This window comes from Suillus paluster (genome assembly GCF_016628075.1).
Source record: "Suillus paluster strain FC165 chromosome Unknown EDB91scaffold_3, whole genome shotgun sequence".
Classification (NCBI taxonomy): domain Eukaryota; kingdom Fungi; phylum Basidiomycota; class Agaricomycetes; order Boletales; family Suillaceae; genus Suillus; species Suillus paluster.
The window spans coordinates 180,686-207,293 of NW_024537563.1; the positions used below are offsets into that span (position 1 = coordinate 180,686).

Consider the following 26,608-nt stretch of genomic DNA (forward strand, 5'->3'; position numbering starts at 1 on the left):
GCATGGCGCGAGGCCGTCAGTCAGGTGAAGTAGGGCACTGCACGCAGCCTTGAGGCGGGCTTAGATGTGATATCCTCAAGACATGCTGCAGGCTCCGTTATATAAGAACCTGCAGGCGTGCGTCCCACAATATTGGTCTCCAGTGCCTTGGGGACGATGGTCTCACAGTGGAGAGCGAGAGCAGGTACTGAGAGCCATGCCGAGCAGGGAACAACGCCAATGGAAGGGAGTCCCGTGATAGATCTGCACCCTTTAATGCACGGAACTCCACTTTTCAGGGTAAGATTGGACCGATAAAACAATAATAGAATCAGCCCATAGGGGCCCATAAGAAACATTGGGAATTCGCCGTAAAGGTACAAGTATCCCGATCCACCTATCACAGCTACAGTTGAAGGATATTGTACAAGGAAATAACAGAACAACGACACAAAGAGTAGCAGAGGAAGTGATGAAAGCTCGAGGCCTCGTGAGTGCTCTTAAGGTTTTCATCACTGCCGACGCTTGATTCCCACCCGGCACTCCAGTGGCTTTCGCAGGAAGCCTTCCCGGGTTTCAAACTAGGTCACCGAAGTGAGTTCGTGTGATATGGCCAGCATTCAGGGAACATACCACTTTATCCGGGTCAGCCAGGACAAACTGGTAGCGTCGAAGAATAGATGAGATGATAATCAATAGTTCCATAGACGCAAGGTTGCGTCCCACGCATGCTCTGAGAGTTAGATAGTTAAAATCAGCAGATCAGTGATCATATGATATGAAACACGTGTACCTGGGCCCGTAGGAAAACGGATTGAAGCCTTTTTGCAGAGTGGCATTATCACGCTCGAACCACCTTTCTGGACGGAATACATCCGCATCTTCTCCCCACACTTTGGTGTCCCTATGAATCGTGTAACTTGGAACGCTCAGAATAGTGCCTTGGGGGAAGTGAATATCTCGGATGGTCAAGCCGCCTTCAGGAGTGATACGAGGAAGACCCAAGGAAGATGTCGAATGAACGCGTAAGGCTTCATTGATGACTGCTTCCAGATAGGGTAGACGTTTGACCTGTTCGTACGTCGAAACATATTCATCTTCACTGCCGAGGGCATCGTCAAGCTCCTTCTGGAGCTTGTCTTGAACACGAGGATTGGCGGCGAGGTAATATGTGATGGCACATGACGAGCTGAGAGGAATGGGGAAGGTGATACCATGATTAGCTGGAAGACTTACTTGGAAGTAGTGTCGGAACCGGCAATAAGCTGAGTGAGGGCTTCTGCAGTGAGCTCTTCTCTGCCCATGAGATTGCCCTCATCATCGCGGCCCTCTTGCAGCTTACTCAAGAGATCGACGCGGTCCGTTGGAGTAGTAAAACGTTTGGCGACAGCAGCGACTGCAAGACCAGCTAGATTCTTGACGGCTATTCCACCTTTGCGGTACCAGGGAAGCAGACGGACCCAAGGTCGCCACGCGGGAGGTAGAGCGCCCATAGAAGCCGAGAACTCTCCACGATCATTAAGAATCTGAACGGCGGGAATGTCGACGAATGTACACTCATTCTGTGACCCGTAAGAGTTCATGACATCTTTCTGGGAGACAGCAACAGGTGCAGAGTCCTTGGCGTTTATGATCATTCCGAACGGTGAGCCGAATGCCAAGTCGCCAATGATATCGAATGCCAGATAGTTGTACCCTGATGTGACAGGCACTGAGTGCCACGGAATTTAGACGCGGCAATTACTTACATGGAAGACAATCAAGCCACAAACGACCTCCCTTGCCGAACCAACCACCTTCTCCGTCGGAGCCGGACTGGGTTTTCAGGGCTCCGTCGAACAAGCGGTCCCACTGATTCATGAACTGGCCGACATAGAGACGGATAGAAGGCTCGAACTCTAAGACATTCTTTTGCGAAAAGACATGAGAAACGATCTTGCGCTTACGCGCATGGTCAGCGCGGTTCCTAGTATTGAACAAACCACGGTGAATGGAGACGAAGGCGTCATAAAAGTTGGATTTGAGGGTGCCGTTTCCATGTGCGTATACAATTTGCAGTGCGTCCGGGTCGGCGATAGAGACATGATTTGGTGCAAGACGGACAAATGTTCCTATAGGGTGTAAGGTGAGCTGAAGCCCGTATAGGTCGAGTGATGAAATGGCTACCGTATTTTTTGTGTAACTGATGTACAACGTCTGAGCGGTGACCTTGACTCGCTACCCAACCTAGCCAGACATCGGAAAAACGTGCAAGCAACGGTCCTGGTATGCTCCGTTGGTTGTAAGGATCTCTGAGATAAGGAATCACATGGGCCAACAAGATGGGTACTGGGACCAGCAACAGAACGGAAAGGTAGTTGAGGTCTTCAAATGGGAGAAAGAGAGATTTGATGACGGTAAGCAAGTCGGACGACATTTCTGACTGTAATAGCCTTCGTTGAAGAGACGAAGAAAGGACCCTGTTCACGCGGAGCTATGCAATTAAAATGTCTTTCATATATTTCACATTGTCACGGTGGGCGCTCATGTACATACGGGAAAGGGGATTATTCGGTACCTCCCCTCACATCAGCTGTTCTTGAAATTGATTTACACACTTTCTTGCTAATATCGCGAGCCAATTGCGACGTGTCTGTACTATTGTAAGCTATTGCAAGGCCATTGCCATAGGATTGCAACCGCATTTCTATGGCAATTTCAAAGATGACTATTATAAAAACCCATTTCAAACCCCATTTTGTCTTTAAACCGCTGAAAGCCAAATTAGGAATTTCCGACACAGCGCATTTGCATAAAATTTGATGAAAGGCAATCACATTCGAAGCAAAGTCATTGATGAAAATTCACTTATTTCCCTACTGATCGGCAACACTGTGTGTTATCAAAAATTTCAGCCGTCTGAAACGAGGGCAGAACCTGACCCTACGGTTAGGTCTCAGCCACGTCAGCGCCTTCGTTGGATACCAGCGTCGACATGGCGGTTTTGTTGCATTCCCTCCATGTGGGAGTCAAGGTTTCGCCCTCTCGTCAATACCAGCTGAAACCATGGTCTTGTTGGAATCCGGTGAGACGAAGGAAACGGAAGACGGACTGTAGAAGATGAGAGTGAAACAGTACGAGCACAACCAGTGAGTACGACGAGGTGATGCGTCGACGTCGGCCGAGGCTCGTTGATATTGGAATGTCTATCTCTAAGTAATGGACAATTTACTTATCATTTACTTATCTATCCTATCCATACTATAAAGGACCGAATGAGTCGTTAGAACATCTCAGGTCTTTTCATAGAGCCTGAGATGTAAGTCTCATATATTTTTTGCGTTATTCTACAGAGCTAACATACCATTAGATATTTATTCTACTAGGTACTTTACCCGCTCTTACTGAGGTCTTTTCATAGAGCCTGAGATATATTTATTCTACTAGCTCCCGCTTCATGCGCTGCTCGCCTGAACTCACTTTAGGTCTATCCTCGATAGGGCGACCTCGTGAGGTTTAATATTTGTATATTGTATATTAATATATATATATATATATTGATTAATCATACAGTGCCTTGATCCTGCATGCACGGCTGCTCGGATTCAGCTTCAGCCAGCCAGCCAGGGCATTAAAATACTGGATGAATCAATGGTATTTGTACTTGCACCCACTGCTCAGTGCTAGATACAGGATGCATGACTATATAGCAGGGGTAAACCTGTGGTGCGCAGACATCAACCCATACCCATACCCCCAGCTCTGAATCGTGACTCTCGCCTCGACAGCCTTTCCTATCGCGCGCATATATTCTCCAGCAGCGTGAGAAAGCACTTGGAGGCATATGGCTGCTTTTGTTATCATGTCGTCAGTCGAGGCCATCAGCATCAAGAGCAATCTCACTCACCCATCCAAGGTTGATGTTACCAGTGTTCAGCTGTTGAGTTTGAGCCTATGCTGGAAACAGTGGGGTGAATGACACTTACAATGGTCGCCCAACAGCCCATCCAGACAGCCCAGAAACATATGAAGTAGTGAGAGACCCTCACTATCATGTCGCCAGTTGCATTGGGGCGGAAATAGGTCCAGTAGATGCTGATGTATGAGGTCATTCCCAGCAACAATGTCAACGACATGTGTCACCTACTCATACAAACTGATCGTGTACGATCAGGTGATTGCCTTGGTGGAAGAATGACCCAACAACTCACAATAGACTGGATATGCCAATGAGCTCAGCACTCGCAGCTGAAGTCACGGCCATACTGATATCCTGTCAGAATATTGCATCTTCCCATCATGGTCTATATGTACAATACTATGAGAAGCACAGTGATCGCAGGAGCACAGCAGCTGCAGCAGGAGCTGCAAGACCTGTGGTAATCTGACTTGGAGAAAGCAGAGAAGGATAGGTGGGAAAGTTCGGCTACAAATTTTGGTGAGCTATCATCCGTGGGGTATACTGGAACTGGACTTGCATTGGTCAGAAGAGCACAAGCACTCAGACCGAGACAAGATGCAAATGCCCATGAAACAGCGAACCAAGAAATACCACCAAGCATCTGTCAATCTGTCAGCGTGTTTCAAAGCCCGCAAATGCGAAACTAATGTATGCCTTGGTGGTCGATTCTGGATGGCTTGCTATTGCCTACTTCACTTAGCCAGGTCCAGTATAGAAAAGCGGGAGGCTCACCCTTTGCCAGTAACCTACGCGGAATGTTTCGTTAGAAAAATGCGGACAAGATACGCATACATTAGAGCCCAACCTTGATCACAGATGACTCCAGTTGTTAGATACCGTGCCGACTCAGGAAGCAGAGGGGTCGGGGCTTGGCTTCAGCTCTTGCGCTGCGCCCTTAGCCGAGTATGTGCCCCAAATTTGGAGCGGGTCCAACGTTGTCCGACAGTAGGACAATTGGACCGCTTTGGTCTGCTCTGAGGGTTGGGGAGTAGGAGCTACTAGCGGTGGGCCGCTTAGGAGTGGAGCGGAGAAGGCGGGGAGTGATGCGGAGAGGGGATAGGAGCAGGGGAATGTTGGTAGGGGCGGGAAAGGCAGAGGATAATGCAGAGGGGCGAAGGAGGATATTTGATAGGGGCGGAGTAATAAGGGGAAGACTTAGAGCACAGCTCTAAGTCGGAGCGGAGGGTCGGAGGGTCGGAGGTGACAACAAGTTGAGACTTGTGTCCAGAGGAGGCAAGGTCCTACTGAGAATTCTCACAGGATATAACTGCGAGAAGACAAGTAATATTAAGACTGAGGAAAAATATCTAAGTACATGATATGTTATATACTACTATGTATGAGGCAGTGATCAGGATAACTATGCAGTAAGGCTATGTACCAAGGATATAGTTTGTAAGTATTTTACATAGGTGAAGACATAAGTTGGGGCGGATATCAATATGTATGCATCGGATCAGCGATCGAGCAGTAATAGGAATTACCGGTCATCCGGAAGTAAGGGTCTATGTACCAATAGAGAAGGCATATATCTAAAAGGGGAAAGAGCTCCAGTTGAATAGAGAGGTTATCGAAGGGGACCGGTTGAGCGGTTGAGCGGAAGCGTAGGGCAGAATGCAGACTTGTGATAGGACGGAGTGGAGGATGAATGAGGTGGAGGGGTCAGAAAGTGGAGCGGATATCAATATCGGAGCGGTTGGATCAGGTATATGACACCAGTAGAGGGAATCGTCATTCTAGGAAGTGGGATCTGCCAAAACACGGATGTCGTCATGGAAGTTGAGAGCAAAGGTAATTTCAAACTCTGCGAGTGTGGGGTTCTCAATTAACCTCTGACTCTATACAGTCTGCAAGTGCATACATTCGCAGCACTGCAGAGCGCATCTATGAGTAGGTTGCTTTAGTTTATTTGCTGTATTGAGGACTAACCATAACCATAATCAGTGCGTCTCGGTGACCTTTTGAACGCTGCCTCTTACAGTGTGGAGCTCCAATATGTCTTTCCATCTGATATGACAACCAGTACTTCAGACGAAGCCGACACATCAAGCTTCACTTCACCTGTTACCCCTTGCTCTGATTTGGAGCCTGAGCAACTCACTCGTCTTTCCAACCGGTCACTTGATTATCAACATCAGTATGCCGAGCCAGACTATTTTGTAGACCCTTCCCTGCACTCTGATTCTCAGGACGATGTCTCTTCAAAGAAGCGAAAGATCAAGGCACTGAGCACATACCCAGAGGCAACCACACTTTATTGCTCTTCTCATGTCCATATCGAAGACCGTGGCCACTCTCATTTTCGTTCGCCATCACCTGTAATGGCAAAAAAATCGAAACGATTAGACGAGTCATGCATGAATCAACCATCAGTGAAGTAAGCTTGGGGTTGATGTTATCTGTACTACTGCTGATTGTGAAATTGCAGCAAGCAATCTCAAGTCCTTCAAAGGTTAAAGCAGATGCAACGCTCCAGGTGTGCCTCAGTCTATTTTTGATTGCATTTCACTAATTAAATCATATAGAACCCCAGCGACGCAAAATCCCACAGCAAGCACACGTCCCAGTTCTGTGATGCCACCCCCATTGGGGCATCAAACTTTCTCATCTAAGCCAACTTCATATTTGAAACCAGCTGCACCCTTGGCGCCTCGCTCTGCTCCATCATCCCATCCACCAGCAGTTGCAGTGGTGGGCTGCACTGCTGCACCAAAACCAGTCCCCTCAGCGTGTCCCTTCCTCACAGACAAGGGCCTGCCCTCAAAGGCTTCAAAGTCAAAGCCAATGAATGGCGCTACCAACCTGATGCAGCCTGTTGGGTTTGCAGCACCCCGTAACACAAATCCTACAACATCTTCGCAGTGTATGACTGAAGTTTCATGCACCCCCCCTGTTCGCGAGGATGACACCGACGACGACTTGCTTGAGTCATGTACCCTGCTTGGATCGGCAAAGGGACCAAGCCAGAAGGAATGAGCCTCTGCTCATTCAAAGACTCAGCTCCAAGCGAGTCGCCAACACAATTATATTGAGAGCTCGCAGTCAGAGATATTACAACTTCGCAAAGAGCAAGCCAGGCTCTCAGATCACCATGCTGCAACAACAACACGGCTCGAGGGAGAGATTGAAAGCCTCATCAAGCACATTGAGGCCCTTGAGATATGTGAACCCACAGCACTTGTTGCCACTGGTGTTCGGAACAATGCAATGAATGTACATCATTTTATCCTTGTCGACTGCTACCTATCTTACTGTGCTTCTAGAGTGCCATCCGTCAAGTGCTGTTTAAGATGATGGGCATCGAGTTTAATGAAGCTCTTCCTGACCCTATGGATGGGAAGGATACCTACTGGACAGAAATCGATTTGCTTGACGTCGATGGAACAACAACAGTGACTTCTGTTCTTCAACCAAAATGGGCCAACTCATGGACCCATAATTCCAAGTGGCACAAATCATTCTTTGAGCGGTTCTGTTGAGATGCGAGCAACTATGAACCAACTCTCTTGCAGGATGCAGTCAAAGGCATACCCGATAAGATGTTGCGGAGTGTTGCTGGTAAAGTATTCAAGACGTTAAAGGAGGGCTATAAGGAGGGAAACAGGCCAATTGGACTTCAGTCTCTGAATGTCGCCATTGCTTGTCGTGAGAAGCGCCAAATTGATGTGAGCATAAATGTATTGACATACCTGCACTAACAAACTATTGATACAGAAACCCAAACTCGCAATTGAGGCTTGCAGAAATATCCCAGACATCAAGGACCAGACATACGATTTTGCTTTTGCACCAAAATGGCAGTCGACAGATTATAGTGCCTCCAACACTTCACACCAGAGTTCAAGTGACGAGGTCAACATTGTTGTTAACCAGAGATGCAAAGCTTACAAGAAGCCAAAGAAGGAGGGCATCTTCATGACACATCCTCCAGCGTGGCGTTCAAAGGATGTAGGTCATGTTTTTATTGTATCTTTGATTATTTTCTTAGCTCTGCCAATGTAGTATTGTGCTCTTTCTCAGCTTATCAAGGACGAAGTTGAAAAGATTGTTGCAGAGAGGGAGGCTGATAAGAAGAACTGGATGAAGAAACGAGTGCCACAGATTCAAGGTCAACCTCGGCCAGCAGACTCTTTGCCACAACACAACAGCCTCAAGACTCCACAATGGGCAGTCTCGACACGATGGCTCAAGAGCCTGATGCAAGAGGACCGCAAACAGCAGGAGGCACTTATGACCAATAATCACGACGCAGACATATCATACTCCAAAAGCTTGTCATCCGAGTCAGTTTAGGTTACTCACATTCATGGACTAGATCAGGTTTGCTATATTTTGGACTCAGAATTGCTCGTTATCATTATACTACCATAGATTCTTCTTTGTAACAGCATCCAGTAATTGATCAACTCTCACGAGGCTCACTCACGAGGCTCGTTGTCACTGCTATCAGGTTCTTGAGTGGTCTATCCGAAGTTCAGCTGATTTGACAGAGGTTATTCAACTCGTGCACTCACAGTGTCCAAGGAGAATGTAACTCAGAAATGACCAGCATGAGGAACATGGATTCATGTGAATGCAAACTGACCTGTAAAGTCCTTGAGATGACAAGCTTCAAGGTTGCCGAGTTCATTGTATTTCCAAGCCGCGATTCCAAGATCAGTTGCCGACAAGGACCACAGATGTTCAATGTCTAAAGCAGGCTCTTGAAACCATCGGATAAGAGCCAAATTGACAATTAGAGGAGGATTTTAATGAGGGATAGTGACAGACAGGATGTAGTCGACTTGAGCTGCATGTCTGCCATCGACATAACCATAGCAGAATCCCTTGCTGCGGTGATGAAGTGAGGACCCATACTTTGTGGCCCCGATATTTACTATAGCATATGATCTCACACCATGGGATTCAAACGGAATCCCATGCAATGCTTCTCCAGCATCCGAGATCAAATTTAGGTGAGGGAACTGCAGTCGAAGAAAATGTAGGACAATAGGATAGATGTTGAGAGGTCGCAAGGCAATTATCTTAAATTGATTGGGGAGCATGATCTTGACTAGTAACTCTTGACTTAATTCATGTCTGCGATTGATAAAAAAACTCACGAACCTGAGTCTTCCAGTGCAGATAGAAGGGCAAGGTAGTTCATGAGTGTTCCTCTCTGGCGATCGAGTTCTGCACCACCTTTGACTGCTTTTAACAATAACTGGACAATTTCTTCGTCCTCGTCTGTTGAATTAGGCCGTGCCTGTAGGTGCATCAACTAATGGACAATCAGTAAAGACACAATGAATTACTAGAAACTGTGCCCCACCAGCTCCTGTATCAAAATACTTTTCCACCAAGCCCTCATGAATGTCCCCTCGACTTCGCCACCTCCATGTCCATTGTGGTTAGCCTTTCCAAGGACACCAATGGCTCGCTCGTATGGAAACACCCACCACGCATATGCTGGACCGTATGTATTGATATACTCGAGCACATGGCTGGTGAAGTGAAAGTTTGGTGTTAGGTGGCAGTTCATTGCAGCCCATGATTGTGATGCTTCGGACATGAAATAGGACGCACAAGTTGCCTCTTGGGGTGTGATGGATCAAGAGGCAAAAATCCATGTTGCAGTACAGTAGCACAGCACATTTTGATAGTGATCATGATAGTTGCGGCTTACCTCGATGTCTTCAAGAGCAATGTAATCATCGCCCTGTGCATCCTCATCGCGAGCAAGGTTTTTGATACGACGCTTATGCAGCAGCTCTTTCAATTTAAGAACAGCTTGGTGTACCTTAGTACATTTACGTGGAGCAGGTGCATCTTCATCTGGTTGACGGGTCCACATTTGCCAAGCAACTGCGAGTGTAACTGGATAAACTCGCATAAAATTGTGCCATTCATCAGCTTTTGGATGCTCTCCTCCACTGGCAATCTTGCCATCATAATTTAGCATCATCGTTCGAAGCTTGTATCAAGCTTACCTTGATTTGGAACCATCCAGAATTGTTCGGCCACCACAACAATTCCAGAAACTCAGTAAGCCGATCCATGGGTGTGATTTCTCCCCGTTTTCCGGTCCCTGTGAACATGGAACCCTCAATGAGAATGACCCTATGGATCTGGCCAAAAGCACCTGTAAGAGACTCAGAGTTTCAACCATGGTACTCATAACCGACCAGAGAGTTTCGAAACACACCTGGGCCCCAGAAAAGGTGCATAATTTCTGATGGAATGCTCAGAGCTCCATTCCAGGTCGGAAGCCTGTCAAGAATTGAAGTACAGACACCCTTCTTCTCCACAATGTTCTTTCGAGTGTCAGCATCGGAATCTCTGTAAATAAATTTCCATTTGAGCTGCTTCTCTGGGTTCCGGTAGCAGAATTCTGCGAAACCATGAGGACTCAGTACATATGAAAAAAAAACACCTACTTGAGCGATCAAAGCAAACTGGATCAACTAATGACGAGAATGGTGCATTGCAACATGGACATATATGCTCCTCCGAGTTTTGTGAGACAAATCCAGCTGTTTTGAGGCGAGCAGGTGTATCCATAGTTCCAAATGGAAGCGCGATGTGAATTTGTTCAAGGTCCTGATGTCCAAACACCTTGAAGAACTCTTCTGTTATCTCAGTTATCAATGTTGATAAGCTACTACATAACTGCTGCAATGTACGTACCTTCACTGAGATCTTCGAGCTCTCGAACAAATGGCTCAAGAAGCCCATTCAACTGGTCTGTGTTCGGTTCTGTTGGGCCAGGAATGACGAGCAGAAGGAATGTATTTTCACAAAGAGATCGAATCGATCATGGCAGATTGTCAATAGTGAGCCAGACTGTCCCAGTAGAGTAGTTGGCACGTTTCAAAGCTCGGAACCTAGAGTCGACATTAACAGAAGGTAGAGCTAGAGAGTTTGAAGATCACATACCAGTCAATGTTAATATGCACTACAATACCACATTTTAGCGACACAAATCTTTGGTGGAGATTTTCGATGTTGATGTCTTTAACCTTCTGATTCCTCTCATCCCACTCGTGTGTCATGCCTGTTGGAACAGAACACCACATCCAACCATCATAAATGTTGCAGAGTGGCTCGTCAAGTGCCTTTGTTGCATACCATTCTTCACGTGTGATGGGTGGTGCTGGCTCATCATCTCCTTCTTTTCGCCAGTGCTGCAGCTTGTCCCACTGCCCTGGACACATAAGAAGCCTTGCAAGCACAGTTTTCAATGACGCGACCGGCATGACCTTGAAAGGAATTTTTTTTACGCCCTCGGATGTTGTGCATTTGGTTTGAAACAGCGTTGTAGAGCAATCTGGTTCAGCGCAGGTCAGATTGCATAAGGTGCAAAAGTCAGAGGGATGGTACATTTTCCAGCATGACGGACAAAGAATGTAAGTGGTGATAATCTTGCTGGTGTCAACACCAAGGCGTTTTTCCATGGTGTGAAGAGTGTGAGCCATGTTATCTAGGTCAAGTTCTGGTGGAACTCCGCCAAGGTCTCGATAACATGTCTTGATTGTACTGCGAAGGAGGGTGAGTGTTGCCTCTGTGTCTGCATGTGTTGCATGTCGGTATGCAGCATTGACAAACACGGTCAAGTAGCCATTGAGAAGAGCTGGATGCTCCAATAATGCGTGCGGGAGGATATCCTCCGGCTCACTTTGGTCTTCTCGTGCGGGGCCATCCTCGAGGATGGCATCATTTGACAAGTATTCAGGATCCCCCTCTGGATCCCAAACTCACTCATCATCTTGCTCGTCACCTCCCTCAATATATTCACTGGTACTGACCCATTTGTGATGCTTGTCATGTGTGATAGCAGGAGTGCCGAGATTGAGAGAAAGTACACTTTGGTTGTCAAGAGACTCGTCGTCAGATGGTGGAAAGTATAGAGGAGGAGAATCGGGTTGGGAAGGGTATTCGCGAACATCGTCGTCAACATAAAAGTCCCTGTCAATAGGAGCCACGTCCATGCCCATGTTAATATCAGTGTCTGCTTCGCGATCAAAGCACTCATTTTCCTCCAGGGTAGGTGAGGGTGGACATTCAAACTTGGCAGCAGGTTGCGAGCTTTTGAATCCCTGATCTAACTCGTCTTCGAACACAAGCTTGTTTGGACCTGGCTGACGATGAGCATATCTGTTTCTCCTGACATGGAGTTTGATTATTCAAATCATCTGGAACAGACCCGCTGGTGTACACACAGTGCAAGGACACAAGCGCCGTGGTGGCTATGAATCAGATACAACAGATGATCAAAGAACGGTCTTTGAAAGACCAGGTATATTACAAGCCGTACATTAGTCTTCATACGTGTAATTATCCTCGAGTCAACGGCCACGATAGACGTTCAAATCCGAGGTAAAACTTGCACAATTTGCCTGTGCTATGGTCCTGGCCCAGGTGGAATAGATCAAAAGACTGATAAGGTGGTATCAGTAAGAAGTACCTGTAGTATTGAAGGCAAGGTACTTACATAGGAGAGTGCTGTGGTGTCGATTGTGTTCGAGACAAGCAGTGCCGACGACGCTGGAGTGCAAACAAAGAACAAGTTCGAGTTGCCTTTTTTGTCAGATAAACCCTAGCTATGGGTTAACATTATACATACTAATGTGGTAGGTCTGCAGCTGGGTATGCATTGAGGTGTGTTGAAGGGTTGAGTCGATGCTGTATATACCAAGCAGAAATCAAGGTGAGGAGGCCTGACAATATCCGCCATCGTTGTGTGGAGCATTAACTTAGAGTATCAAGTTGACGACTCAGTACCGGCTGGCTGATACTTGCAGAAAGTCTGGGACCTCGGAATTTTGCCCAAGGGGTTCCCTTTGCCCCACTAGGTACCAAACAATACACAACAATACCTCCATTTTTAATAATAATATTTGTCTCAATATATTACATAATATGCTGTTACCTCAATGAGTCAGTATTCCAATCATCAATAGATAAGGCATGTCATGGCTGCATATGACTCTTGTCTTCAACCATCACCGTCAACTGCAACAAATGTCCCGCCCACTCCCTTACTACCTCCCAAAGGCACATATCATTGCCCGCCACCAACTAGACAACAATTAGTATGTTCATTGAACTAGTGCATGCCATTTCTCTTTTCTTCAATACCATGAGTTCAATGCAAAGCTCAATCTTATAGGATCTTGGGCATGTGACGCATTTACCTATGATTCATCACAACAGCAAATCCAGCAAACTCTACTCTTTTGTATGTACTCCCTGCAATAGGGCTTCATGTATGTGTCTCCTTGCTTCACAGTTACAGCGCATCTCATGTAGTCCCTGAGCAGTTCTACATGACTTATTGACTATGCTCTCTCGCGCATACACAGCCACAATGTCTGACGTCCCACCAACTACACCATTTATGAAGCCTGAATGGGTGTTGGTCTGTGGTGAATGTGGTGATGAGCTGGCATGGCGCGTGGTTAGTTCAAGCAAGAACGACAACCTTGGGTGGTGGTATGCTATGGTAAGGTTTTTTCATTTCATCAGTATGAATCTACCTATTGAATGTTGATCATGTTAGTGCTCTAAGAAGATGCCTGCAGGAAAACCTGAGTTCTTTTGGTGGGGGTCTCCGAAGTCTTCACCAAACCAATCTCCCCCTGACCTATCACCGACTTTGCATTCTGGCTTCATTGTCACCTATTGCCATTCCTGATGCCAGCTCCGATACTCACCATTGCGCTGTTCTTGGCTGCAAGTCATGCCATGTTGCTGTTGGTTGCGAGCATCAATGCTGCCGCAAACATTGTCTTGCCTTTGGCAGGTGCCACCTTAAGAAGCATAAGCTATCTCCAGCTGAATGTCAACACTTTGCTGCCATCGATCCTGCGTTATTGGTCCCACCAAATCCTCACCACCGTAATTCAATGACTCCATTGGACACCCCAGATTCAATTCAACCTATGCTAGACCTAGATATGTGTGCTCCTACCCCAATCCTACCCCATGAAAGGTCTTATGCCACCCTTCCACCGACATCTATGACTCCTGCAACCACTCAAGAATCGTCTGCTGGGCCATCCAAACTTCCTGTCACATGCACAAAGAAGGGTAAAGCTCGTGCTGTCAAAGATGTTGATATGCTCACACATTCTTGCCATCCATCACAACTTCCACCGGTCTTCACGCAACGATATGCTGAACAAGAGCTGATCCTCCAGCAGCAGAAAACCCAAGATGCTGAACAGCATGACCTTGCACGGTGTGCAGCCAACACCATTCATGCCTATGGCTGGTCCAAGGTAGGTACTCAAAGCCATAGTCATAGAACGCTCCTCACGATGGTTATTTTATAGGATGGCAACGAGGCCGAGATGTTTGAGGTCCAGAATGGATTTACCTATCCCCAGCTCTGGATGACTGCCTCCATCCTTTCTGCTCTAGGCTTGACTGCTGGTGAGGACGGCTCCTCCATGCTGCAGTACTATAACTCAGCAAGGAGCAGATGGATCAATATCGTCCAGGGTCATGTCATCACTCTTGACATGCACCATATCTTCGTGTGCAACATTGGTGTCTCTGTCATGCCTGACTTTGATACCATATTTCATGGCTGTGATGCCAGTGAAGCTGGCGTCCCAAACATCCGAACCAATCTCCAAGCCAAGCGTGCAGCTGTTCGCAATGCCAACAACTGTGATCTACTGAAGCTGACGTCCACAAAGAGACTAGGTTCAGTAATTGAGGTCTCTAGCAGTTCAGACGATGAAGTCGTTGCTCTGTTATGACCAACGTCCCTTAACCTAACTAGTAGGTGTCTGGAGTTTGGATCACACCACAGGACTCGTCTGAAGAGGATAAAGCAAGGATAGATTTGAGAGGGAACGTCTAGGTCTACGATGACGTAAGAACGAAGAGGTTAAGTCTAAGGAGTACTACTGACTACGACCTAAACTATATACTACTCTCTAAGCGGAGATAGCTGAGTATGAAAGGTTGTGATATATCTATATACGGTCATAACATTGCGCCTAGGGTTCAGGGCGTCTTATCAACCAATCAACTACAAGAAGGGTAAAGGGTTCATAGGGGTCAAGGGTATCGGTGATTAAGCAGGGTTCTCAGGGACTGCTTCTATTCAGGGTAGACGGAGATTAAGAAGGGTGAGAGAGTTCTGTGACAAGAAGTCTCGAGCGGTAATTAAGGATCTCGATAAGAGATGGGATCTGGAGATGTATCGGGTACGATCGGATCTAAGGGTTCTCCAGGGTCTTCAGTAATTAGCATGCTTCTCTATGAGTGGCGCTTCTGTGATAGGGGTTCGGTGAATGACAGAGGTAACTCTTAACATGTCATGTGTGGGAAGTGAAGGTCTGCGATGTGAAGGGATGATGACTCTTCGAGAGATAGCTCGTAAAGGACTCTCAGTTATGGTTTCGTCATAGAGGTGTGTAGATGCTTATGATGTAACCCATTGCCTATTCGTAGGACTTCTAAGGATATGATGAGTTCGTATGTCTAGGGTTACGGATATAGATGGATGACGTTGATGTAGTATAGATGTGAAGTAAAGATAGTGATCGTTAATTGGTTATCCATCTTATCTTATCAGGGATCTATCTAATCTAATCTTATCGGATAAGGTGACTTAGGGTTTGATAATTGAAATTTAGATGCAGTTGGTAACATTCATGACATGCTCCTGGCAAATGCAAGGCTGCTGCCCGCCGTCAGGACCAGCATGGCCCTACCCGTCATATATGTACCAATACTGGTGGATCATCATGTACCAATACTGGTGGATCATCATGTACCAATACTGGTGGATCATCACGTACCAATACTGGTGGATCATCACACCCTCCTACCATTATGGTGAAACACTCACTGGGCACCATCGAGCTTACTTCAGATGATTCCGATGATAGCCTTCTTATGACCGGTCGCTTATTCCGTCTTCCTGTCATCACAGAATGAAATTCACTGGGCACCGTCAAACTCACTTCAGATGATTCCGACAAAGCAAATGAGCACTATGGTTTATCCACACCAATTGTGGAACTTGGTGCACCGTGATATTTTCCCATCTCATATCGATCATCACCCCCTCTTCTCTTCGTGTCCACATTCACCACACCCTGGCAGGAGTATTAATACTATCTGGCTATTGTAGAAGGCTAGTTATGCATACTGGGCAGTGATCCCCCATGCTTCTTGTATGCATACTTTGCTGGGGAACCAATGCCCACCCCTTTGAGTGCTTCCTGGTGCTTTCTTGTGCTTCTGCAATTTTGGCTTCCAAAAGAGGAAATTCACAATACACATCCCATTTTGGTCTTCCCACATTAATATGTTCGCATTTTTCAGCCACACAGTGTGGGAATTACCCCACAACACCAAAAACATTGCCCATTTTGGGAATCTCCACAATATCAATTCTTCCCACACCCTTCCCACCTCACTGCAGCTTCACCACCACACCACAATAGGTCCCCATCCATATATAAGTAGTAGTTTGGTATATATATTTATATTATAATATAATAGTCCGCTTTTTTGTTTATTTGTGCGCCTCCTCCTCCTCCAGGGCTCTTCAAAAGAGCCTAGGGTGCAGAACACTTTCGCACTTTTACCTCTTTGATAGGGAAGTGTTTTAGGGCATTCAGGACATATTTAAGAGTGTATATGAAGAGATTCCCCCACTTGTTTGACCCCCTGAAGTGCCCTACATCAATAGATATAGCATATATATAGGAAGATACAAAATATGTTCCCATGTATCTATTTCTAGATGGATATACTTGAAGAAATCATCCCCAGTGTCTATTCAACAGTAGGAACAATATACCAGGAGTACAGAACCATAGGACAAGACCCTGTGATGCAGTACACCTACCCTCTCCTGATGGTTTAGCCCCTGTGAATTTTTTTCCTGGAGGACCAGACCTCAAGTATTGTAGGGGGTCTATTCTCATGCACATTTAGAAAATATGTATCCCCTAGATACTCCAGGATACCTACACAGTCCTTCTACAGGAACATAAATATATAAAATCGCACTTTTGACATTTTTGATGTTTTTCAGTATCTTACCCTTGAATATATGGTCCACCCTGCTCATATATCATCAGTGGCATTTATATAAATTTATTTATGCCAAGGATCAGCTCAAAATATACTGGGGATTTGAGTTAGTGTATATACATGTTATTTCTACTGATAAGGGGCCCATACCTTCAGGACATTGAGATTTAATAATCAGACACCCGGAATATGTCTCACATATGTCCTTGATCATAGCCCTCAATTATCAGAAAGATCCACTAAGTATTGAGTGATAGGGAAGCAAAAGAACATATGTGTGGGGGTGACAATTAACACATATCACACAAAAGTCACATTTACATATGATATAAGCCGAAGATTTCATTAAATTTTAATAGGATGTATGTTAGATTACACAAGGAACCTATACCACACTTTGCCCTGAGGGTGGAAGATATGTGGAAGGGATGTGGTGGTAAAGTAAGTTGATGCAGCATTAAAGTCCTACCACTACTCAACTGGCCATTTTCGATGTTTTGGGCATTTGAAGTTTCCCACACTCAATTTCTTATCTATTTCACTTCCCCAGTCCTCAATACTTTATGGATCTTTCTGATAATTGAGGGCTATGATCAAGGACATATGTGAGACATATTCCGGGTGTCTGATTATTAAATCTCAATGTCCTGAAGGTATGGGCCCCTTATCAGTAGAAATAACATGTATATACACTAACTCAAATCCCCAGTATATTTTGAGCTGATCCTTGGCATAAATAAATTTATATAAATGCCACTGATGATATATGAGCAGGGTGGACCATATATTCAAGGGTAAGATACTGAAAAACATCAAAAATGTCAAAAGTGCGATTTTATATATTTATGTTCCTGTAGAAGGACTGTGTAGGTATCCTGGAGTATCTAGGGGATACATATTTTCTAAATGTGCATGAGAATAGACCCCCTACAATACTTGAGGTCTGGTCCTCCAGGAAAAAAATTCACAGGGGCTAAACCATCAGGAGAGGGTAGGTGTACTGCATCACAGGGTCTTGTCCTATGGTTCTGTACTCCTGGTATATTGTTCCTACTGTTGAATAGACACTGGGGATGATTTCTTCAAGTATATCCATCTAGAAATAGATACATGGGAACATATTTTGTATCTTCCTATATATATGCTATATCTATTGATGTAGGGCACTTCAGGGGGTCAAACAAGTGGGGGAATCTCTTCATATACACTCTTAAATATGTCCTGAATGCCCTAAAACACTTCCCTATCAAAGAGGTAAAAGTGCGAAAGTGTTCTGCACCCTAGGCTCTTTTGAAGAGCCCTGGAGGAGGAGGAGGCGCACAAATAAACAAAAAAGCGGACTATTATATTATAATATAAATATATATACCAAACTACTACTTATATATGGATGGGGACCTATTGTGGTGTGGTGGTGAAGCTGCAGTGAGGTGGGAAGGGTGTGGGAAGAATTGATATTGTGGAGATTCCCAAAATGGGCAATGTTTTTGGTGTTGTGGGGTAATTCCCACACTGTGTGGCTGAAAAATGCGAACATATGATGTGTGGGAATAATGTGGGGAGAATGTGGGGAGCACATGGAGATGCCTGAGAAATTCCAGAAGGCCAGGCTTCTCACCTGTATGCTTCCTGTATGCTTCTTCAAGTGATTCTCCACTGTATGCATACTTTATGGAGGGTTGGGGATCCCTGCTGAGTATGCATAACTGTTGTTCTACAATGCCTGACATTGTATCAATAATTATGACAGTATGGCCTCCCACATTTCCCAAAGTGCAGGTTTCTCTCCTAACACAATCGGTTTCTTTCCTGGGCGAGGAGCTGGCCTGACAGGGTGTACCATGAGTGTCCCCCTGTGCATCCTCTTCCACCCAAACAAGGCTGCCATGGTCACCATAAATAGCCCGATTGCCAGAAAAGCGACCACAAGCATGGGTGATCCATTCATGGTGAAAATACCACCCATCAGTGGCCCATTGTTGTTGTTAGAATGGTTTGTGCTAGAAGGTTGTGGGGAGAGCGAGGTAGACACGCTTGCTTGACTGCTCGTTGAAGACATGTTGCAGTCTTAGCATGGCACGAGGCCGTCAGTCAAGTGAAGTAGGGCACTGCACGCAGCCTTGAGGCGGGCTTAGATGTGATATCCTCAAGACATGCTGTAGGCTCCATTATATAAGAACCTGCAGGCATGCATTCCACAATATTGGTCTCCAGTGCCTTGGTGACGATGGTCTCACAGTGGAGAGCAGAGTAGGTCCTGAGAGCCATGCTGAGCAGGGAATAATGTCAATGGAAGGGAGTCCCGTGATAGATCTGCACCCTTTAATGCACGGAACTCCACTTTTCAGGGTAAGATTGGACCAATAAACAATAGTGGGACTCAAAGCAAATTTTGATGCCCGGCTAAAGCTTCATGAAACTCGCTAAACTTTCGCTAAAGCCTCAAACAAACTTGCTAAACCTTTAACAAACTTGGTGAGAGACACGGCAACACAGCAGCATCACAGCGGACTTTGAAATCATACTTGTGAAATTTCGATGGATGTAGAATACATATACAAAGAAATAGCTATTCAAATGACGAGTGAGAGGGGCGGGGGGGATTAAACTAGCTATAACTCATCAAGAGCATGCTCCTGGCACCAGAAAGTGTGCCACCAGTGCTTTTCGATGGTGGAAGCCCTGGTGTGATGTCAGTGAGTGCTGCTATGAGAGTGGATAGTACATACCAACCATTTACCTTAGCATAACTGTTAAGACCGTGCTCAGGGGTAAAGCGGATTCTGAGGGGCTTGGCTTCAGCTTGTACACTGCGCCCCTTACCCGAGTACGTGCCCCTAATTTCGGAATGTAGTCCAACACAAATTCTATGGGTTCCGACAGGACATTGGAACAGGGGTCCTCTGAAGGAGGACCAACGGACTACTAGGTGAGCACGGGAAAGTTGGGCAGGGGTTGTTCCGCCCAACAGGAGGGAGGGGGGAGGCACTACTGCGGTCAGTAACCAACAAGTAAGAAGCGGAGCAGAGGAACGGCTTGGATGAAGTCCGCAGCAGAGCGGACAGATGGGATGGATTCGAGAGTGTGGGGTCCTAGTTCCGACGCATGGGGAGTTGGAGGAGGACGGAGGAACGGAGGAACGGAGGAAGGAACGGAGGAAACGAGGATCGAACGGAGGATCGGAGGATCGGAGGAACGAGAACGAGGAACGGAGGACGGGGACGGAGAACGGAGGAACGGAGGAATCGAAACGAGGAACGGAGGAACAGGAACGGAGGAACGGAGGACGGAGGACGGAGGATCGGAGGATCGGAGGATCGAGGATCGGAGGATCGGAGGATCGGAGGATCGGAGGATCGGAGGATCGGAGGGTGGCTGACCTAGGGAGTCTATCCCCTAGGCTGGCTAACAGGAGTTGACTAGGATCAGGCCCAAGTCAAAGAACAGAAGAGCAGGGCTTAGAAAAGGTAATATTCAGACTGAGTATCTACAGACAAGTGTACATATGTTTATATACTCTAAGTGATGAGCATAGCATAGCAGAAGGCTATGTGCTGAGTGTACAGGATTACAATAGGATGACTGAAACATATGAGAATAAGGCTCAGGGAACAGTATGTACACGACAGATCAGAATCACTAGGGTATAGGGATTACCGGTGATCCGAAAAGCGGAACTATGATACTAAATGGGGATAGGACCAGTTGAGTGGTTCCTAGTCTAGGAGTGGACCAGTGAGGCGGTCGGACAGACTAATAGTCAGGTGGGGGAATACGAGCGGAACTGAAGGATCCGTGCGGGTCAGAAAAGCGGAGGGAGTAGGAATAGGATCGGGCAGACCAATAGGGCGGAGGAGCGGAACCCCAGATAGGGTCAGATGGAAGGGGTATGGGGTCGGAGGACATAGGGGTAGTGTCGGAAAAGCGGAACGGGGTCAGGCAGAGGTAGCAGGGCTAATCCTGCTGAGATGCACTTCATGCATTGTCAGGGAAGGAGGGATGGAGTGGATGGGGAAACAGGGGGTCAGACCAGGGGTGGGGATGTTCACAGGTGGTATTGGAGGTGCTCGGATCCGGTATATGACAGCGTGACACAGCATCGGACTGGATACTCTCGATCTCATCAGTTACCTTGTCAACCCGTTCCTGAATATCTGACTTGGCTTTCTTCTTCTTCGAGCCTCCCACACTGGTCGGCAATGATGTCTGAGGAGTGGGACTGATTAAACAATCAGATGACGAGGACATGTTGCGAGTTGTTGAAGAAGGGATTGACATGCTGCAGGATATACCTAATGACGTGACAGATGGTGTTTTTCTGTGCTGTCCCCCGCAACTGGAGGGTCGCTGTGCTCCAAATGCTGCACGGCTGTCATAGAAGGACGTCGGTGATTTCTCTGGCACCTCAGCAAGAGGGTTAGGAGGGTCAGGAGGAGGAGAAGGTGATGCTCATTGACACTTGTTCCCAGCAGCTCTAGCAGGACTGTCAAGGGTCATGGAGTCATCCTCCAAGTGGCGCAGCGCATCCCCAAGGGGGGCGGACAAAGGACCACTGAGATATAGGTCGTCAGTGTCATCATCAGGATCATGCATGTAATGGTCCATGTCTGCGTCATTATCAATGTTGTTATCAGGGGGGGGAGGAGCGGCATGCAGAAGATGCAGATCGATCAGAGGATCGTTCAAGTTGTGGGTATCGCCACCACCAGGAATGGCATTGGGAGGGAGTATAAGGTTGGGGGGCTGAGTGAAGTTGGGGCATTCAGGTTGGGGGGTGAATGCGCTATGGGATGGCTGATGGGGGGGCTGCAGTTGGGGGGAGAATGTGCTGTGGGATGGCTGAGCATATGGAGGGAGCTGCAGTGGAGCACCAGCCTGAGCGGCACCATCAAAATTTGTTGAGGGACCAGCCCTGCCAGGGCTGCCATGTGGTTGCACAAGCGCATACAAATCACCTGTGTGATCAACCCCCGGCCTGGACGAATGTGATTTAGTTGCAAATGATGGGATTGAGTGCCAGATGCTATCGAGATCAGTATACCATGGCAGTTCGGTGGTGACTTCATCTACAAAGTTAAATCAGCCGAGAAGCATGAAATCAGTACGAACAACTCACCCAGTAAGTTTTTCGAGGTAGTCTCATCAAGCAGCACCACACCAGCACCAGTCGCATTGAACCAGCCCTTGCATTTTCTATATTTATTTCTGAGACTTTTCAAATTTTATCAGTGCACGTAAGAACAAAAGAAGGAGACTTACGATGTGATGCGGTTTGCGACTGACATGCGGAACTTCTTCAGATCTTGATGGTATGCGGCCTTGTATTTGGTGTGGGTCGCAAAGATGAGCTTGGCAATAAAATCATGTATTTCGTTCTTGTCCTTGCCTGAGGGGGCATCATCAACAGAAGGCATTGCTTTCTTCCCATCAGAATAGAACAGGATGCAACAATCAGGCGGGCGAGTAGTCAGATGATTGACGAGGATTGTAGTGAGAGCATGATCTCTTTCCCACTGGATTGTGAGTTTGGGTATGCCTTGAGAGTTTGAGTCAGATTGTCCTTGCGAGGAGGAGGCCAGAGGATTCATTGCCCTCGAGTACAATCCTCGAGCGTTGGCAGTTGGCTCTAAGCCACGCTGAACGGCGAGCACGTTGGCGAAGTGCAGGCATGGAGTTTGAAACTCCGAAAGCCTGACTTCCAATTGCGGTGCCATGCAGGCTGTGTTCCTTCAACTTTCCTGACGCTTTAACCGGGAGTAGAATGATTTAGCCGGGCGTCAAAATTTGCTTTGAGTCCCACTAATAATAGAATCAGCCCATAGGGGCCCATAAGAAACATTGGGACCGTAAAGGTACAAGAATCCCGATCCACCTATCACAGCTACAGTTGAAGGATATTGTACAAGGAAATAACAGAACAACGACACAAAGAGTAGCAGAGGAAGTCCAAAACAAGTGATGAAAGCTCGAGGCCTCGTGAGTGCTCTTAAGGTTTTCATCACTGCCGACGCTTGATTCCCACCCGGCACTCCAGTGGCTTTCGCAGGAAGCCTTCCCGGGTTTCAAACTAGGTCACCGAAGTGAGTTCGTGTGATATGGCCAGCATTCAGGGAACATACCACTTTATCCGGGTCAGCCAAGACAAATTGGTAGCGTCGAAGAATAGATGAGATGATAATTAATAGTTCCATAGACGCAAGGTTGCGTCCCACGCATGATCTGAGAGTTAGATAGTTAAAATCAGCAGGTCAGTGATCATATGATATGAAACACGTGTACCTGGGCCCGTAGGAAAACGGATTGAAGCCTTTTTGCAGAGTGGCATTATCACGCTCGAACCACCTTTCTGGACGGAATACATCCGCATCTTCTCCCCACACTTTGGTGTCCCTATGAATCGTGTAACTTGGAATGCTCAGAATAGTGCCTTGGGGGAAGTGAATATCTCTGATGGTCAAGCCGCCTTCAGGAGTGATACGAGCAAGACCCAAGGAAGATGGCGAATGAACGCGTAAGGCTTCATTGATGACTGCTTCCAGATAGGGTAGACGTTTGACCTGTTCGTACGTCGAAACATATTCATCTTCACTGCCGAGGGCATCGTCAAGCTCCTTCTGGAGCTTGTCTTGAACACGAGGATTGGCGGCGAGGTAATATGTGATGGCACATGACGAGCTGAGAGGAATGGGGAAGGTGATACCATGATTAGCTGGAAGACTTACTTGGAAGTAGTGTCGGAACCGGCAGTAAGATGAGTGAGGGCTTCTGCAGTGAGCTCTTCTCTGCCCATGAGATTGCCCTCATCATCGCGGCCCTCTTGCAGCTTACTCAAGAGATCGACGCGGTCCGTTGGAGTAGTAAGACGTTTGGCGACAGCAGCGACTGCAAGACCAGCTGTATTCTGGAAGGCTATTTCACCTTTGCGGTACCAGGGAAGCAGACGGACCCAAAATCGCCACGCGGGAGGGAGAGCGCCCATAGAAGCCGAGAACTCTCCACGATCATTAAGAATCTGAATGGCGGGGATGTCGACGAATGTACACTCATTCTGTGACCCGTAAGAGTTCATGACATCTTTCTGGGAGACAGCAATAGGTGCAGAGTCCTTGGCGTTCATGATCATTCCGAACGGTGAGCCGAATGCCAAGTCGCCAATGATATCGAATGCCAGATAGTTGTACCCTGATGACAGGCACTGAGTGCCACGGAATTTAGACGCGGCAATTACTTACATGGAAGGCAATTAAGCCACAAACGACCTCCCTTGCCGAACCAACCACCTTCTCCCTCGGAGCCGGACTGGGTTTTCAGGGCTCCGTCGAACAAGCGGTCCCACTGATTCATGAACTGGCCGACATAGAGACGGATAGAAGGCTCGAACTCTAAGAGACTCTTTTGCGAAAAGACATGAGAAACGATCTTGCGCCTACGCGCATGGTCAGCGCGGTCCCTAGTATTGAACAAACCACGGTGAATGGAGACGAAGGGGTCATAAAAGTTAGATTTGAGGGTGCCGTTTCCATGTGCGTATACAATGTGCAGTGCGTCCGGGTCGGCGATAGAGACATGATTTGGTGCAAGACGGACAAAGGTTCCTATAGGGAGTAAGGTGAGCTGAAGCCCGTATAGCTCGAGTGATGAAATGGCTACCGTATTTTTTGTGTAACTGATGTACAACGTCTGAGCGGTGACCTTGACTCGCTACCCAACCTAGCCAGACATCGGAAAAACGTGCAAGCAACGGTCCTGGTATGCTCCGTTGGTTGTAAGGATCTCTGAGATAAGGAATCACATGGGCCAACAAGATGTATACTGGGACCAGCAACAGAACGGAAAGGTAGTTGAGGTCTTCAAATGGGAGAAAGAGAGATTTGATGAGGGTAAGCAAGTCGGGCGACATTTCTGACTGTAATAGCGTTCGTTGAAGAAAGGATCCTGTTCAGTGTTCACGCAGAGCTATGCAATTATAATGTCTTTCATATTTCACATTGTTACGGTGGGCGCTCATGTACATACGGGAAGGGGTACCTCCCCTTCATCAGCTGTTCTTGAAATTGATTTACACACTTTCTCGCTAATATCGCGAGCCAATTGCGACGTCGGTCTGTACTATTGTAAGCTATTGCTCCATAGGATGACTATTATAAAAACCCATCTCAAACCCCTAAACCGCTGAAATGCCTAGCAAGGCGCTGAAAGCCAAATTAGGAATTTCCATAAAATTTGATGAATGGCAATCACATTCGAAGCAAAGTCATGGATGAAAATTCACTTATTTCCCGAGTAAGGCCTTCCCAGAAGCTTAGTAATCAAAAGCCCAAGGGTTGTTACTTGCACAGCGGGGATACTGACATTTTACCACCTTTTGCCGCCAGTGAAATTACATTCGAAAGATAATCCAGAATGCTCTAGCCAGGTCTAGATCTGCTTTTGATTGAAGAGGGAAAATGTTGAAACCCCCGATGTGTTGGTATCGCGCAGACTTCGGATCTAAATGAATGAAATACGGATTTTATTATAGCAAATTACATCATCGTTTGTAAGCCTCACTCCGCCACCGTTCGTCATAGGTACGTACCGTAAGAACGTATTGAAATGACCTCTTCGAAAACCTTGTCGACTACATTAATGATAATTCATGAAGCGAGGGAAGCTTGCCCCCAGTCGTTCTCGACATTTACCCCATCCTTGTCCTTCGATTTTCCCTCTCCTGTGCCAATGGCTCCTAACCAGCTGTCACAATGTCGCGTTCTTTTTCCAGGATCCGGACTGTCCTCATGCGGTGGATTTTTCCCTCTTGCATCTCGCGAGTTGTACCTACTTAATTATCAGTATTACTATCTACTTCTTCATGTCCTTCGTGGTCACAATTCAATCATTTCCTCATATCTCACCTACTTACCAAAGATGATCAAGCCTCAAAGACAATCCGCTGCCCCACGAGTACACACAATCGCGGCAGTCCCGTCCAGTCGAGACCTGACCACTAGCGCCGCAAAGCATGACCGTTTTCGATGAGAGAAGGAAGTGCGGAGTAGGATGAATGATGCTGAATGATGGCAGCGAGATGGTTGAGGCTGGGGAGCCGATTCGAGTAGCTTGGGTGATGGAATGCGGCCAGCGGTGGCGTCATGCTTGGTGGCGTGCCAATGCCTTTACGTTGACAAGGAGTACTTCACGCCAACAGGCAGTTGCTGGTGGAAAAAGTCGTGGTGAGGACCGCGACGCGCGACGACGGTGAACTTTGACTTATATATGACCTGAAAATATGCTTGTCGAGCGGTGATGGAGGTCTTCGCTTCTGCTGTAAGTGAGGTAATACTGGCACCCGAATAATTTCGGAGTATTTGGTAACAGGTTTTCAGACATCACTCGAACGCTTCAAATTCGCACCAACTTGTTTAGACAGCTGATCAGACGCGACTGCTAGCCAAATCCAGCCCAGATAGCCGTACGCTAGCGGTGACTAGTTCAACTTCGAACTTACAATGTTACATGCTTGGGTACAATCTTTTTGGTCCAACTCCTCGATTCATCAATCTTCCTTAATCGTAATGCCTCAGGCCTCATACGGACTCTAACGAAGGCGCATTCTCGATTCAATAAAAGCCTCTTGAAAAGCTTCGCGTAGTCTCGTTGAACGAGCCG

The 26,608-nt window shown here is 46.9% G+C and overlaps 8 protein-coding genes across 8 annotated transcripts; 2 read left to right on the top strand and 6 right to left on the bottom strand.

Moving 5' to 3' along the window:
* Window positions 1-239: 239 nt before the first annotated feature.
* EDB91DRAFT_405158 (cytochrome P450) lies at window positions 240-2,447 on the bottom strand. The gene is made up of 6 exons (XM_041327148.1): window positions 2,146-2,447; window positions 1,728-2,090; window positions 1,216-1,675; window positions 773-1,168; window positions 613-712; window positions 240-560 (listed from the first exon to the last, which is right to left on the bottom strand). Exons 1-6 carry the CDS (start codon window positions 2,393-2,395, stop codon window positions 492-494), a joined length of 1,638 nt encoding a protein of 545 aa, XP_041182906.1. The 5' UTR covers window positions 2,396-2,447; the 3' UTR covers window positions 240-491.
* Window positions 2,448-3,826: 1,379 nt separating this feature from the next.
* EDB91DRAFT_1242558 (uncharacterized protein) lies at window positions 3,827-4,222 on the bottom strand (the record flags this gene model as incomplete). The annotated part of the gene is made up of 4 exons (XM_041322198.1): window positions 3,827-3,895; window positions 3,945-4,053; window positions 4,106-4,114; window positions 4,170-4,222. The coding sequence occupies 4 exons, from the start codon at window positions 4,220-4,222 to the stop codon at window positions 3,827-3,829; spliced, it is 240 nt and encodes a 79-aa protein (XP_041182907.1).
* Window positions 4,223-5,691: 1,469 nt separating this feature from the next.
* EDB91DRAFT_1242559 (uncharacterized protein) lies at window positions 5,692-8,212 on the top strand (the record flags this gene model as incomplete). The annotated part of the gene is made up of 10 exons (XM_041322199.1): window positions 5,692-5,710; window positions 5,774-5,809; window positions 5,864-6,296; window positions 6,348-6,395; window positions 6,445-6,851; window positions 6,927-7,132; window positions 7,183-7,311; window positions 7,432-7,584; window positions 7,634-7,867; window positions 7,922-8,212. The coding sequence occupies 10 exons, from the start codon at window positions 5,692-5,694 to the stop codon at window positions 8,210-8,212; spliced, it is 1,956 nt and encodes a 651-aa protein (XP_041182908.1).
* Window positions 8,213-9,017: 805 nt separating this feature from the next.
* EDB91DRAFT_1242560 (uncharacterized protein) lies at window positions 9,018-12,632 on the bottom strand (the record flags this gene model as incomplete). Its single annotated transcript, XM_041322200.1, has 12 exons — window positions 9,018-9,179; window positions 9,231-9,389; window positions 9,585-9,839; window positions 9,889-10,040; window positions 10,104-10,289; window positions 10,336-10,527; window positions 10,586-10,637; window positions 10,743-10,782; window positions 10,835-11,639; window positions 11,694-12,032; window positions 12,522-12,540; window positions 12,591-12,632. The coding sequence occupies 12 exons, from the start codon at window positions 12,630-12,632 to the stop codon at window positions 9,018-9,020; spliced, it is 2,403 nt and encodes an 800-aa protein (XP_041182909.1).
* A 633-nt stretch (window positions 12,633-13,265) lies between these two features.
* On the top strand, window positions 13,266-14,664 carry EDB91DRAFT_1242561 (uncharacterized protein; the record flags this gene model as incomplete). Its single annotated transcript, XM_041322201.1, has 4 exons — window positions 13,266-13,400; window positions 13,458-13,571; window positions 13,636-14,178; window positions 14,233-14,664. The coding sequence occupies 4 exons, from the start codon at window positions 13,266-13,268 to the stop codon at window positions 14,662-14,664; spliced, it is 1,224 nt and encodes a 407-aa protein (XP_041182910.1).
* A 4,037-nt stretch (window positions 14,665-18,701) lies between these two features.
* EDB91DRAFT_1242562 (uncharacterized protein) lies at window positions 18,702-19,019 on the bottom strand (the record flags this gene model as incomplete). The annotated part of the gene is made up of 2 exons (XM_041322202.1): window positions 18,702-18,786; window positions 18,838-19,019. The coding sequence occupies 2 exons, from the start codon at window positions 19,017-19,019 to the stop codon at window positions 18,702-18,704; spliced, it is 267 nt and encodes an 88-aa protein (XP_041182911.1).
* Window positions 19,020-21,409: 2,390 nt separating this feature from the next.
* EDB91DRAFT_1242564 (uncharacterized protein) lies at window positions 21,410-22,674 on the bottom strand (the record flags this gene model as incomplete). Its single annotated transcript, XM_041322203.1, has 3 exons — window positions 21,410-22,026; window positions 22,077-22,171; window positions 22,220-22,674. 3 exons carry the CDS (start codon window positions 22,672-22,674, stop codon window positions 21,410-21,412), a joined length of 1,167 nt encoding a protein of 388 aa, XP_041182912.1.
* Window positions 22,675-22,683: 9 nt separating this feature from the next.
* EDB91DRAFT_1194204 (cytochrome P450) lies at window positions 22,684-24,875 on the bottom strand. The gene is made up of 6 exons (XM_041320566.1): window positions 24,611-24,875; window positions 24,193-24,555; window positions 23,683-24,142; window positions 23,240-23,635; window positions 23,080-23,179; window positions 22,684-23,027 (listed from the first exon to the last, which is right to left on the bottom strand). Exons 1-6 carry the CDS (start codon window positions 24,858-24,860, stop codon window positions 22,959-22,961), a joined length of 1,638 nt encoding a protein of 545 aa, XP_041182913.1. The 5' UTR covers window positions 24,861-24,875; the 3' UTR covers window positions 22,684-22,958.
* Between the last annotated feature and the right edge of the window lie 1,733 nt (window positions 24,876-26,608).